General features: G+C 49.0%; 1 protein-coding gene across 1 annotated transcript in view; it reads right to left on the reverse strand.

The window, feature by feature from the left end:
- DLG5 (discs large MAGUK scaffold protein 5) overlaps positions 1–14,401 on the reverse strand; it is a 123,319-nt gene that overhangs the window by 34,648 nt on the left and 74,270 nt on the right. Inside the window, exons 6-8 of the mRNA XM_068547965.1 lie at positions 6,360–6,619; positions 4,816–5,128; positions 870–1,054 (exon numbers count right to left, since the gene is read on the reverse strand). Coding sequence (XP_068404066.1) covers positions 870–1,054; positions 4,816–5,128; positions 6,360–6,619 — 758 coding nt within the window. The remainder of the gene's footprint in view (positions 1–869; positions 1,055–4,815; positions 5,129–6,359; positions 6,620–14,401) is intronic.

Below are 14,401 nucleotides of genomic sequence, written 5' to 3' on the forward strand. Positions count from 1 at the left end.
TTATCGCCGCCATCATCATCATCATCACCACCACCACCACCACCACCAGGGCCTCTCCTGGCTTTATTCCAGGCCAAGGGCCAAGTCTACACTCCTGGGCTTCCCTTCCAGGCCCTCACCACCTGCCCTCAGGAGCCCTGTCAGCCGCTTCTCCTGTGACTCACCAAGTGCGCACCCCACTCATGCCACAACCAGTCCCAGCTCTGCCCTGAGTTCACCATACACCTTTGTTCATGATGGTCCCTCAGGCTGCAACACCCATCCCCCCTTCTCCACCTGGAAAAATGCCACTCGAGCTTTAGTTCTAGCACGAACGCCATGCTTTCTGGGGAGATCTCCCTACCCGCCCCCACGAATTCACTGTTCATGCACCTCCCTCCCCCCCGCCACCCTGTCCCACGAAGCTGCCTGTAGCCCCCGCGGTGCCGGCCCCTCACGGGCATCACACGTGCCCAGGAGCCTCAAAGGCTGTTACTCTCCCAGGGTCTCCTTGCTCAAGGGACCTAAGATCCTGGCACACAGTAGGCGCCCAATGAATACTGGCTGAAAGAATGCATTTTTGAAATGTTAGTTGCAACAGAAACCCCCTAAGAAAAAAGCCTGGCCTTATACCACTTCACAGGGGTCCACGCTGTGGACAGAGCATGTGCTCGGACCTCTAGGGTGAAGGGAAATGGGAAGTCGAGACATGATGGAAAATTCTAAAATTCTCACTATGAGGGGAGGCCGGGGCATCACCTAGGGTGAGGAGGGACGACCCAGGTCACGCCCACCTTACCTGGAAGGAAGTGGTTACTACTCCGACCCTCCCACAGACCCAGTGCCCCATGGGGAGAGCCGAGCCCACGCGGCCCCGGGGCGCCCCATACCGGATGCTGTCCCGCTCCGCCACGATCTTGTCCCGCTCCTGGAAGGCCCAGTCCCGCCGGCACTTGGCCACATCCGCCTCCTGGAGGGCTTCCTTCAGCTCCTGGCACAGAGCCTTGCACTGCTTTCGAAGGATTTCAGCCTCCTTATTGGCTCTCCCCGCGTCCATTGTCACCGTGTCTTTGATCTGGTGGGGGTGAGGGGCAAGCAGAGGGGGAGGTTACCAGGCCTTCTGGCCCAGAAGTGCCCTCCGACTGGGATAGGAGCTGGGGCTGGACTCTCGGGAGCTGGATGGAGGGAAACACCGGGATCTCAGCCAGAGCCCATTCCGACACCGCCCCCCCGCCCCCCATGACTACATGCTCCACAGCCACGTTCAGACCCCCAGTGATGCTATATTAGGGTCCACCCAAACCCTCACAGCGCCACACAGAGCCAGGACCGGAAGCCCAGCCCCTCTATGGCCCGGTCTCAGGGGCCCCGGTGGAACGGCCCCTGGAGGGCTCCTGCCAGACCCTGCCCTGCCACTTACGTGGTATGTTTTGCTGAGAGCCCACTGCATCTCCCTAAAGAGCTCTCGTGACAAACGTGACACGAGGCCCCGCTGCAGTGAAGGGTGCAGCACTGGTCATCATGCTCCCCACCCGCTGTGTCCACAATACAGTTTTTATACTCTAGCATATGGAGTTATTTCTAAATCTGAAAATACACCACTATGTTTGCTGGTGAAGTCCTCTGTGTTTCAGTTCCTTTAAAAAGCTGAGCTCTAAAGGATTTGCATCTGGACCCCTCCTTAAAGCGTTACACGCTCCACTAAAATTTCAAATCAAACTCTTTGAAGCACTCATACAGAAAGCTCCCTCTGTGCCTCTATAATCCTCAGAAAAATGAAGAATGTGACAAATGACAAAGTGAGCATCTCTTGCAGGAGTAACCCCTAGTCCAGCTCCAAGGCTTTCTGAAGAAGCAAAATACACGCAACACAAGAATGCGCCTCTGCTCGTCCTCCACCTCCCCAGGTGCCTCCCCTCCTGCCCCTCTGCTCATCCTCCACCTCTCACAGCACTTCCTCCCTCATACAGTGCTCCCCCACTTTCTAGCAAATTCAATTCCCCAAGCAGGACTGGACACAGGAGATGCAGTGCATTCAGGGGCAGCAGAAAGCACTGCCAGCCCAAGTGACCAAGCTGGGCTTTCTAGGGGACAGCGGCTCTGCCAGAGGGCCTGTCTTGGGAAGCGACCTAGTATCTGGAAGGACCTCTGTGACACGTAGCAGCACCCCACAGCTTCCCCGTGGCAGGGACCAGCTGCCCCAGACGGTAACCACATCCTCCTGAAGCCGGCGAACCTTCAGTGGACTTGGCCTGCCCATGGTCAGAGTCTGGACACCCGCCCTTGTGAAGGAAGCCTCTAGATGTGCCCACTCGGAAAGGTGGGAAGCAGGGGAGAGAGGGGTCAGAGCTGACCTGGTGTCCAGAGTGAGGCAAAGACCCTGACAGGCCCCCCCCGACTGCCCTCTCTTTGCACAACCCACTCTGGAGAAGACAGTAGAGAGAGGGAGGGCAGTGGCAGAGAAAAGAGAGTAAATAAAGAGTGAGGTACAGAGAGAAGGGAGGAGAGTGTAGGAAGCCATCAGGTGTCAGAGGGAAAAAGAACCACTGCCCCGGCTGAGCGGAACGAGGACAGTTCTGAGACCAGGAAGCTAGCCTGGCTGAAGGCCCACCTCAGCCGAACCACCACCCCCCCCCAAGAAGTGGCTGCTGGAGAGGGGCAGGATCAATCCCCAGGGGTCTCGCAGGCCACAGGGAGATAAGACCCTCCTGCCCACACCTCAGAGCCAGGATGGCCCAGGTCACAGACCTGGTCTACTCTGGCCAGGCGGGGAGTGGTCGTGTCCCAGAAGCCAGACAAACTCAAGAAGGAGCCGAGGGTTTCAGTTCTGGAAGCTGCAGGGGTGGGAGGGCTGGGGCTGTCCTCTCCTGCCTGCTGACTGGGATGGGTGCCCAGAGAAGACTCCTGCCTCAGCTGACAGGCAGACTTCACACGCTGCCAGGGCCCCCCTGCCAAGGCCCGGGAACCGGGCTCCAGGCTGGAGGCACACATGAGCAATGGGAGGGGGGTGACACAGGCCACCAGACCTAGCACCACGGGGCAGTCGGGGGTCTTCCTCCTCCTCTGTGCTTCCACATTCCTACAAAGAGCACGACTGCTCTTTGCCCCCCTTGCTCCCTGGGGGGCATCCATCATCTCAGCCCCCTCCAGGGGGCTGCTGGCCTATCACAGGCTCACCTTCTACGGGTTTAACACACTGTTCTCGACTTTTTAGCTTACTGACTGACCTAGGCACTTTTAATGTTTTATTCTTCATCATTTTGTTTTCCTCATTTGGTATCAACATTTTCCGCAACAATTAAGATCTCAAACCAGAATGTGAAAGTGAGGTGACATTTTCTCCAGGGCAATTACCAAGTCCTAACGCATTATATTTGCTCATTAAGAATTTCTTCATTCCAGTCTTTCAAAAATTTCATCAAAGAAAATATTCCTTTTCACAATGGCTTTCACCTTGATGGTCTGGAGAAGCCTCACTCCCTTTGTATGAAACTGTCGCTATTTGGCCCATTTTTGCCTATGAAAACAATTTTATAGGATGCACCCTAATCCTAACAGGGTAGTAAGGTTCAGATGGGCATAAAAATAATCCTAATAGTAAAGACTCATATCATTCCTACTTTATGCAGATATTATCCTAAGTGTGTTTTCAATGTTAAACCATTTGATCATCATGACCACACTGTGAAGCAGATGCTGTCCTCATTTCCAGTTTGCAGGTAAGGAGACTGAGGCCCAGAGAGCTAGGAGAGCTAAGAGGTCACATGGCTGAGGAGGTCCACTCTCCAAACACAGTCCCCAGCACCGCCTGGGCATCAGGCAGCATCACAGTCTGCAGAGAGGCCCACGAGGCCCTGACCGCCCCTCGGGCATCAGCCCTGCCTCATGCTCAGCCCAGAGGGCCCTAGCTTCAACAATCCACACACACACCATCCCCTATGAAGCTGCCCGACCTTTAACACCTTGCTTTTCACTTCTCACAGGCCAGTTTTAAAGCCTTCACTCTAACTGACCTGCACAGAGTCAGAATGGAGAGGTATGAACAGAGAACTATTCCAATGGGAAGAAAGTCTGCTCTGATCAAGTTCAGCAGCCCTAAACAGAGCCACACACAAACTAACCGAATGGGAAGGCAGTCTCAAAGAGGGGGAGTCCACAGGCCTGTCCAAGCCCCAGCAGGGCACACCTGGTCTTGGGGGTAAGCAGTGTCAGCGATGAGGCCTGGGTGGTCAGGTAGGAAAGATGCAGAGAGTCCCCACTGACCACTCGGGAGTCGAGCTCAGTGCCTCAATTCCGATGCTGCTGAGCACCACTCCCCTGACCCTGGAGGCGTGCCCCCCAGGGAGCGAGGCCTGAGAAGAGTATTGGGCTCAAGCTAGTAGAACAGCTTCCCAGAAGGAGCCCAGACCACCCCTCTAAAGAGAAGACTCCTCAGATGTTGGGGTGAAGGAACACTGAGGGCGCCCTTCTGGACTCACAAGGCCAAAGGTACCTATGGCTTTGGGAACGTGGCCCTGGGATCTTGCTTCTTAATGAGCAAGCCCCTTGAGCTGACTTCCAGCAAAAGACTGATCTACCACCACATCACGACAGGCGTGCGTGAGTGTCCGTGCGTGTCATCCAATCTTCTTCCTACGCTGTCAGCTCCGGATACCCAGGACCACAGCGGAACCTCACCTGTGTCCCCTGCAGCCCGAATAGAGCTGGGCACTGAGCGTGAGCTCAGCAGTTACCCAGTAGGCATCCAATAACCCAGGCGGCAGCAGGTTGAAGGCTGCTCCCTGCTACTCCGGACACCTGTGCATCACAGCCCATTTTCCCTCGCCACCTTCCTACCTGTCGCAGCGCCTCCATCTCCTCGCTGGCCGCCTTCTTCTCAGACGTGCTGCTCTTGAGCTTGGACTCGGCCAGCTCCACCTCGGTCTGCAGCTTGTCCAGCTCGGAGATGACCTGGTCGCGCTCGCTCATGATGAGCTTGTACTCGCTGTACACCGCATCCCGCTCCTCCTTGTACTTCTCTGACTCCTTGGCGGTCTTCGCCTGTGTGGTCCTCAACTCCGTCAGCTCCGACTGCAGCAGCTCCATCTCCCACTGCAGGTCCTTGTTCTGGGCCGTGGCCTTGTTCAGCTCGTGGTGGATGGCCTCGAACCTGGCGGAGAGAGGCAGCCAGGACGAGGGCGTGGGGACCTGCCCAGCCAGCTCTGCTGCGCCGGACACTCAAGCATGAAGTTTCGAACGCGGCCATTCTCCACACCCCCAAGAGAGAAAAGCCATGAAGGACCAGTGCCCCGGGACCAGGAATTTTTCTCCGCCTTTTACAAATACTGGAAGATGGACTGAGAACTTCATGCCCTCTGCTCTACTGGAAATAACAGTGTTATTTCTTCCACAGTCAAGCTACGTTATCTTTAAAAATAAGAACAAAACAATGCTAGAATCACAGCCTATGAAAGACAAAAGTGGCATGAACAATCGTTGAGTCTGAGCACCTCATTTTACAGATACAGGGGATAAGGCCTCGAGACACAGGTGACTGGCCCAAAGCCTCCAGGTTAGCGTGAGAGCACCGCTCAGTCCTTCCAGGCCAGGAAGCACCTTCCATGCAGGCGGCCCTGCAAGTTACAGCCTGCAGCTCTAGAGCAGCATTTCTGAATGTGGGTTCCTTAGAAACCAACCCTGCACGGAGCTCCATTTAAAAAAAGTGTGCTCTCTGATGACTGATGTTTGGGAAAAACACTGCATTCTGTCCCCTCTTGGGAGATTCTAGCGCACAGTATCGGAGTAAAGGTTCTGAGAAGTCCTGCAGCGCAGACACTTGTTTGCGTGCAACCCGGCAATTCCCAAACCCTTTTAAAGCCAGAGAACACTTTTCATATAAACCTGATAAGCACCCCAGAGAACAGGTATTCTGCAGGAATGTACCTTAAGAAACACTGTTGGAGGGCAGGGGTCACATCCCTACAGATTATCTGCCTTAATAGAAAGGGCAATTTTAGAAGAACAATGCCTAGGACAATTAACTTTCCTATCTGCCAGGTGGGTGACTGACACAGAGGGGAGAGGCTTGTGTGGTGACCTCAGAAACAGGACGGTCAGAACACACCAGAGTCGTTCAGATGGAAGAAAGGAGCACAACTGCCAAGACAGTGTCAGGAAAATGTTTCCCGGACATAAGTAATTTTTGATTGAAAAAGTTCAATTGCTTATGTTTTGTTTTTTTTTTTTTTAACCCCCAGAAAGTGGCGGAGAGCCTTGAAGATAACCACAAGCCCACAAAGGAGAGTGGCCCCTGGCAGAGAGGATGCTTTGGCCCTCTGGCCATTCTCTGAGTGCAAGAGACAGGCCAGCTCGCTCCCGTCCTTGACGGCCTAGGTTCCTACCTCCTCAGGGAGAGGGCACACTGGTGCTGCAGCTGGATGGCCGTGTCCCTCTGCTGCGTCAGCATCTCCGTCTGCTTCAGAAGGCGCTGGTTCTCCTCCTCCAGCTGCTCCAGGCGGCTCAGGTCCGAGTTGTGGATGGCGACTTTCTCGCTATACCTCTTCCGCAGGGCGTCATAGTCCTTCTTAACCACCTCCAGCTTGTCCATGGCCGTGTCGTACAGCTTGTTGAGAATTTCTGATGACCCGTTGTGCTTCAACACCTGGGGACCAGAGAGTCACGATTACCAAAGGTCTGAGGGCAGGAGGAAGGACAAACTCGCCTCCGTCTGTCTGGGGGAAGGATTGTTGACAAGGGAGGGGAGGTCACACCCTCTGGCCTTCAGGAGTCTTGAGGTCTGATTCCACAGGCCCTGCAGTCACACTGCGTTGATTCATTCGTTCACAAACATTCCTTAAGTAGTGTACAGGGAAGAGTCACCATAGCGGGCCTGAGACTTCCATCCTTAGAAAGGCCTGCTTGCAAGGTGACCCTTAGCTGGCGTCTGGGAACGTGAACAGTAAGCAGTTCCCTGCACTGATATAAACCTTTCCCGAGCGATAGGAAGGGCTCCCCATGCCTGGGCTGGATGAACAGTGTGTTTTAGGCTCAGCACCTGCTTTCTTCTGGGAGCCTGGAATTTCAGAGCATGCTAAGCAGGGGGTTCCTACGTGGCCGGCTCCCAGTAAAAACCCCGGGCAGGGAGTATCTCATGGGCTTCCCTGGCTACATGTCACACGTGTTGTCACGATTTGGTACTGGGGGAACTAAGTCTGTCCTGTGAGACTCCACAGCGGGAGGACTCTTGGAACCTAGCACCTGATTTCCTCTGGACTTCACACCATGCACCTCTTCCCTTTGCTGATTTTGCTTTGTGTCCTTTCGCTGAAATAAATTTTAGCTGTGAGTAGGATTATATGCTAAGTCCTGTGAGTCCTTCTAGCAAATCACCAAGCCTGCGGGTGATGCCGAGGAGCCCCGACACAAGTACCTAATATATTCTAGCCCTGTTCTAATGCTGCTGATGCTGGACAGACACAAGGACTGTGGCCTGCGGACCTCTTATCCTGATGGGACGATACAAACACCCGACACAAGTACCTAATATATTCTAGTCCTGTTCTAATGCTGGTGATGCTGGACAGACACAAGGACTGTGGCCTGCGGACCTCTTATCCTGATGGGACGATACAAACACCCGACACAAGTACCTAATATATTCTAGCCCTGTTCTAATGCTGCTGATGCTGGACAGACACAAGGACTGTGGCCTGCGGACCTCTTATCCTGATGGGACGATACAAACACACAGAGACAGAGATCGGTAGATAGAGAAATAGACCAAATAAAATAACTTGGGAGCATAATAAGGGCTGTCAAGGAAATAAAAAATAAAACAGGATAACAAGCTGGAGAGAGACTTCTGGACAGCAGAGTAGCTTGTGAGAGAGTCCATAGCCTGAGGAGGCCTTTCTAAGAAGGTGACTTCTGAGCTTGGGTGCAAATGAAGACCAGCAGTCAACAGCACATCTGGCAGAGGAGTGAGCAAGTGCAAAGGCCTCGAGGCGGGAATCACCAGCCATGTTCTAGGCACAAACAGGAAGACAGGGAGGAGTGACTGGAACCCAGTGAACAAGGAGAAGTGGATTCAAAACAATGGCCAGAAAGCAGTGGTTAAGGCTCCGCGCTCCCAATGCAGGGGGCCCGGGTTCGATGGCTGGTCAGGGAATTAGATCCCACACGCATGCTGCAGCTAAGGAGCCCACGGCCGCAACTAAGGAGCCCGCCTGCCGCAACTAAGACCTGGCACAACCAAATTAATAAATAAATATATATATTTTTAAAAGTGTAAGGTTAAGAGTGCAGATTTAAAAAAAAAAAAAAAAAAAAGGCCAGAGAAGTGGGCACAGTTTCAAGGCTCACAGCACAGACTGTATCCTGAGTGAGATGGGAACCATGGGAGGGTTTAAGCAAGAGAGTTTTCTACTCTGAATTACAGGTGGTACTAACGCTCACTCAGGGTGCTGCTCTACAGAACAAAATACAAGATGTGTTAAGAGGTAGTCAGGGCCTGCTGACTTCTGCTAAGCACCTCAGGGGATCTGAGCCCTTGGGCTGAGGGCTCACATCTCCTGCCGGCCCCCCCTCCGCCATGACACGACTGAGCCAGAAAGGCCTGCTTAACCGTTCCAGGTTCAACAGTCCAGGAATCACCTGGCTCATCCAACATGGACCCTGAGTTATCAGAAGATCTTTGCAGCCCAGAGAACCAGAACCTGGAACTATTGAATATTCCCTGTGGAGGGAGGGTGAGCTCTCAATAAATACGATTAACAGGAAAGAGCTAATTCAAATGTCAGAATCTTTTAGAGACAATGAAAGTGAGTTCGTTCCTCTAAGACATTAGCTCCTAGGACTACAGATTAATGGGGAAAAAGGGAATCTCAGAAATCAGCTCATTCAGGGCTTTTAGTCTTTTTCCTTTTCTTTTTCTTTTCTTTTTCTTTTTAAAGCAAAACTCTTTCCTTCAAAGGAAATCTTACAAGGACACCAAACTACAAAACTCACTTTAAAAAGTGGTACACAGGTTCCTCGGGCGGTTAAAATCTTCACCATTTTATAAAAATGCGTCACTGTTGCAGATCAGGACTGCATGCTGAGAAATAGTCAGAAAACCACTGACTTAGCCTCACTCGATCATTTAAAGTCTTCTTAAAGACACAATGCAGGGACTTCCCTGGTGGCGCAGTGGTTAAGAATCTGCCTGCCAATGCAGGGGACATGGGTTCGAGCCCTGGTCCGGGAAGATCCCACATGCCATGGAGCGACTAAGCCCGTGCGCCACAACTACTGAGCCCGCATGCCTAGAGCCCGTGCTCTGCAACAAGAGAAGCCACCGCAATGAGAAGCCCGCGCACCGCAACGAAGAGTAGCCACCGCTCACTGCAACTAGAGAAAGCCCGCACTCAGCAACAAAGACCCAACGCAGCCAAAAATAAATAAATAAAATTAAAAAAAAAAAAAGACACAATGCAATATCTTCCAAACATACAGCAAAGCACAGCAAATAAGGTAACAGAATTTTAAGTACCCACCACTTAGCTCTCATCTTAAGGACTGGTTCCAGGACTCCCCATGGATACCAAAATCCATGAATGCTCACATCCCTCATATAATATGGTGTAGTATTTGCATACGAACTACGCACATCCTCCCTACACTTTAAATCATCTCTAGATTACTTATAATACCCAACACAACAAAAACGCTATGTAAATAGCTGTCAGCAAGGCAAATTCAAGGTTTGCTCTTTCAAACTTTCTGGAATTTTTTTTTTCCCCAATCCCTGGTTGGTTGAATCCTCAGATGTAGAACCCACGGATATAGAGGGCCGACTCTACCTTGTCACATGTCTCAAATTGCCTTCCAAAGATATAAAATAGTATAGGTGCTTAGCCAAAGCCCCCAATACACCCTTCTCTTATCTAGTACCCCTCTCTTCCCCTCCAGAATTGCTCTCTTAAATTTGCTGTCAACCATCACCATGCACAATATTTTACTTATACTACTTATGTACTTATGAAAATTCCTAATGGTGTTACATGTGCTTCCTTCTACTCAATGCTGCTTTTGAGGTTTAGTCAGTGGTGCAGGTAGTGTTTCACTGTAGGAGTACATCACACATTTTTTTTGTTTAGATTTTTTTAAAAATTTTATTAAAATATATTTGATTTACAATGTTGTATTAGTTTCAGGTGTACAGCAAAGTGATTCAGTTTTATATATATATATATATATATATATATATATATATATATATATATATATATATATTTTTTTTTTTTTTTTAGATTCTTCCCCATTATAGGTTATTATAAGATATTGAGTATAGTTCCCTGTGCTATACAGTAGATCCTTGTTGGTTATCTATTTTGTACTGTGGATAGATTTTTTTAAATTGAAGTATAGCTGATTTACAACATTCTGTTAATTTCTGCTGTACAACAGAGTGATTCAGCTATACATATATATTTTTTTATATTGTTTTCCTTCACGGTTTATCACAGGATATTGAATATAGTTCCCTGTGCTATACAGTAGGACCTTGTTGTTTATCCATTCTATATATAATAGTTTGCATCTGCTAGTCCCAAACTCCCAATCCACCCCTCCCACACCCCCCTCCCCCTTAGCAACCACAAGTCTGTTCTCTATGCCTGCATCACACATTCTCATTCTGGTGGATGGATGTTTATTTTACATCGTCTCCATTTTTTTGCTGTTACAAATGATACTCTTGTGAACCCTGTACACGTCTCCTCTCCCACACCAGTGAGATTCTCCTCTAGGGTGGACACCTTGAAGTAGAGCTAAGGGTCAGAATACGGACTTTTCCCCGCTGATTGGACGATAGCAAATTGCTCTCCAGGGTGGGTATCCCAATTTATATCTCATCACCTATGGGCAGGAGTTCTGAAAGTTACCGTCGTCAACACATCCTCACCAAGGTTTCATATGGTCAGGTTTTTCTTTTAGTTTTTACTTGTGATAAAATACACATAACACAAAACTGTCTTAGCCTTCTTTAACCTTTGAAGTATACATTTCTGTAGCGTTATGTATATTCACATTGTTGTGCAACCAACCTCTAGAACTTTTTCATCTTGCAAAACTGAAACTCTGTCTCCACTAAACAATTAGCTGTTCCCCCTCCCCCAGGCCCTGGCAGCCACCCTCCTACTTTGTTTTCTATGAATCCAACTACTCTAGAGGTATATACAGTATTTATAAATAGAATCATATAAATGGAATCCTACAGTATTTATCTTTTTGTGACTGACTGACTTCATTTAGCATAATTTCCTCAAGGTTCATCCAGGCTGCAGTATGTGACAGAATTTCCTTCCTTTTTAAAGATGAAAAATATTCCATTGTACATATGTACTGCATTTTGCTTATCCATTCATTCGTCAAAGGATACTTGGGATGTTTCCACCTCTTGGCTATCGTGAAACAATCGGATTTCTTTTTTAAGTACTGCCCATCTCATGGACAAAAAATAAGATCTTTTTTAAAAACTTGCTTTCCTGCTTACTAGAAAGACAGAGCAACTCTCCTTATGTTTATTGACTATACACACTTTCTCTTCTATGAATTGCCTGTCCATATCCTTTATTTTCCTTTCCTCCTTCCTTCCCCACCTGCCCCTCCCTCCCTCCCCACCCCCTTCCTCTCCTTTCCTTTCTTTCTGCAGAACTTATTTTTAAATTCCAGGTACTGACCCTTTTCCAGTTATAGTCATTACAAATATCTTTTCCCAATATGTGGCTTTTAAATTTTCATGAGTGCCCTTTGTTACTAAAATTTCATGTTTTAATGTGGTAAAATCTATCAGTCATTTCCTTTATGGTCTGCAGTTTGGTTGTTTTACTTAAGAAATTCTTTCCTTCCTACCTTGAGATCATGAGGATACTCTCTCTCATTAGTTTTTCTAAAAAGTGTTAGTTTTACATTTCGCATTTAAATCTTTAAACTATTTAAACTACTGGAATATATTTTTGTATATGTTGCAAGATAGAGATATAACATTATTCTTCTCCATAAATTACTAGACAAAGGAGAACTGGGTCCCCAAGTGCAAGACAAACTGAGGATCCCTGAATTTGTCCAGGTGCAGACAATGAGGGTTGGAGGACAGCAAGGACATCAGCTGACACAGTGCCCACCACTGAGAGATGAGAAGGGCACCCCACAAGGATGTGCCCACACATGCCCAGGACACACAGCGCCAGTGGAGAGCTCTCCTGCCTTCAGGGTCACATCTGGAAAAGAACCAGCTTCTAGACCAGACTACCCTGTCTTGTGGGCAGTACCTCAAACATTCCAATTAAAAATCACTCCAAATGTTTTATTCTCTAAACATCTCCAGGCCAGGTGAGAAGCCCAGGGCTCCAAAAGAGCCCCATGTGGTTTACTACAGAACAAAAGCACTGCTACCATTCCCAGAGTTTCCCACAAGGGGGCAGGCCTGAGTAGACAGCCAAATGCACTCCCACAGTTGTCCAGCCTTCCAAGCTTCATTCAAGAAACAAACTAGGGGCTTCCCGGGTGGTGCAGTGGTTGAGAATCCGCCTGCCCATTCGGGGGACACGGGTTCGATCCCTGGTCTGGGAGGATCCCACATGCCATGGAGCAACTAAGCCTGTGCTCTGGAGCCCGTGAGCCACAACTACTGAGTCTGCGTGCTGCAACTACTGAAGCCCGCATGCCTAGAGCCCGTGCTCCACAACAAGAGAAGCCACCGCAATGAGAGGCCTGCGCACCGAGACGAGGGGTGGCCCCTGCTCACCGCAACTAGAGAAAAGCCCGCGTGCAGCAGCGAAGACCCAACATGGCCAAAAATAAATAAGTAAAATAAATAAATTAAAAAAAAAAAAAAAAAAGAAACAAACTAGCTCTGGGACTTCCCTGGTGGTCCAAGGGTTAAGACTCCGTGCTCCCAGTTCAGGGGGGCCTGGGTTTGATCCCACATGCCGCAACTAAGACCCGGCCCAGCGCAGCCAAATAAATAAATAAATATTATAAAAAAGAAGAAGAAAAAAGAAAAGAAAGAAACAAACTAGCTCTCATCACAAGAAAAAAAAAGTGTAACTATATAAGTTGATGTATGTTAACTGGACTTACTGTGGTGATCATTTCTCAATGTATACAAATATCAAATCGTTATGTAGTACACCTGAAACTAATACAATGTTACATGTCAGTTATAATTCAATTTTTTTTAAAAATTTAATAAATAAAATTTAAATTAAATATCACCCCACATATTAATAAAATAAAACCTAATTTTAAAGGCTGCCTTGAAACGATGCAAAGAAAAACCCTGTTCTGGGCACTGGCCCCGCAGAGCCCACCTGCACTGGTCCACAACAGAATCTGGAGTCAACACTGCGGTTTGGCCTCTCTTCACTGGGAAATAGCCCCCAAATGCCCCAACCGTGAGGTGCTTGGATGGGGTCTGTATGACAATCCAGAGGCAACTGAGGGCAGAGTGAATCTGCTGCCAGGATGGGTCACAATTTTCCAGTGAGACAGGGTCAATCAGAGAAAATCCCAGAACAAACCCAGAAACAAAATCAGAAAGGTTGGGATCCTTTCTGATGCCCAACCCAGCCCTGTTAACGCAGTAGGATCCGGGATCAGAAGAGACGACCCTGGGGAGATCAGACTGATACCCTGTGCTGTCTCAGCTGCCCGTTCCACAGGTGAAAGCTCTGCATGAGAAGGCCTTGCTTATTATGAGCTGAAATCCATCTTCCTCAACTCCTAACCTCTTGTCCTAGCCCTGGAGTCACAAGAACAGTCTCTTTCCCACACTACAGCACCCGGATACTCAAAGGCTCATGGGGCCCCTAACACTTCTCAACTTTTCTCTACAAGCAGGGCTGAGAATCACGCCTGTGCTAATGTAATCAAAAGCCTCTGAAGAAATTTGGGAAAACCACAGTCACAGTTAACTCCAGAGGATTTGAAAAACTATCCTATCAGTCTAGAATTTTTCCTTTTTACTGTTACAAGATTATGTTCTTGGTAGACAGTTAGGCACACACACACTAACAGTCAAATGTTTAGCTTCCCAGCTAAGGCTAACGGTAGTCTGAGAGACAGAATATTTCAATCTGGCTCAGAATTCTAAAATGAAAAAGGTGATAAACTTCTCAGCTTATACAGGCAGCAGTCTTTAGAGATGACTCTCCTCCGGCCTGTGAGGAGGGGGTGAAAGTGACCCAGGGGAGGCACAAACCCAGGGTCTGGTCCCATCCACACACCAAGACAGCCACAGCCTGAGCTGCTCCCCTCAGGGAGGCCAAGAACAGAGCCGTCCTTATATCCTGCTCCACACAGGTCAGAAACACTCTGGGCTTCTCTGAGAGCCATGCTCTTTGAAGACTAAGAAACCCCTTTCTTGGGTTATCTGAGAAAAGAAGTTAACTTTCATGAATCA

This window comes from Eschrichtius robustus, chromosome 7 (genome assembly GCF_028021215.1).
Source record: "Eschrichtius robustus isolate mEscRob2 chromosome 7, mEscRob2.pri, whole genome shotgun sequence".
In the NCBI taxonomy this organism is placed as follows: Eukaryota; Metazoa; Chordata; class Mammalia; order Artiodactyla; family Eschrichtiidae; genus Eschrichtius; species Eschrichtius robustus.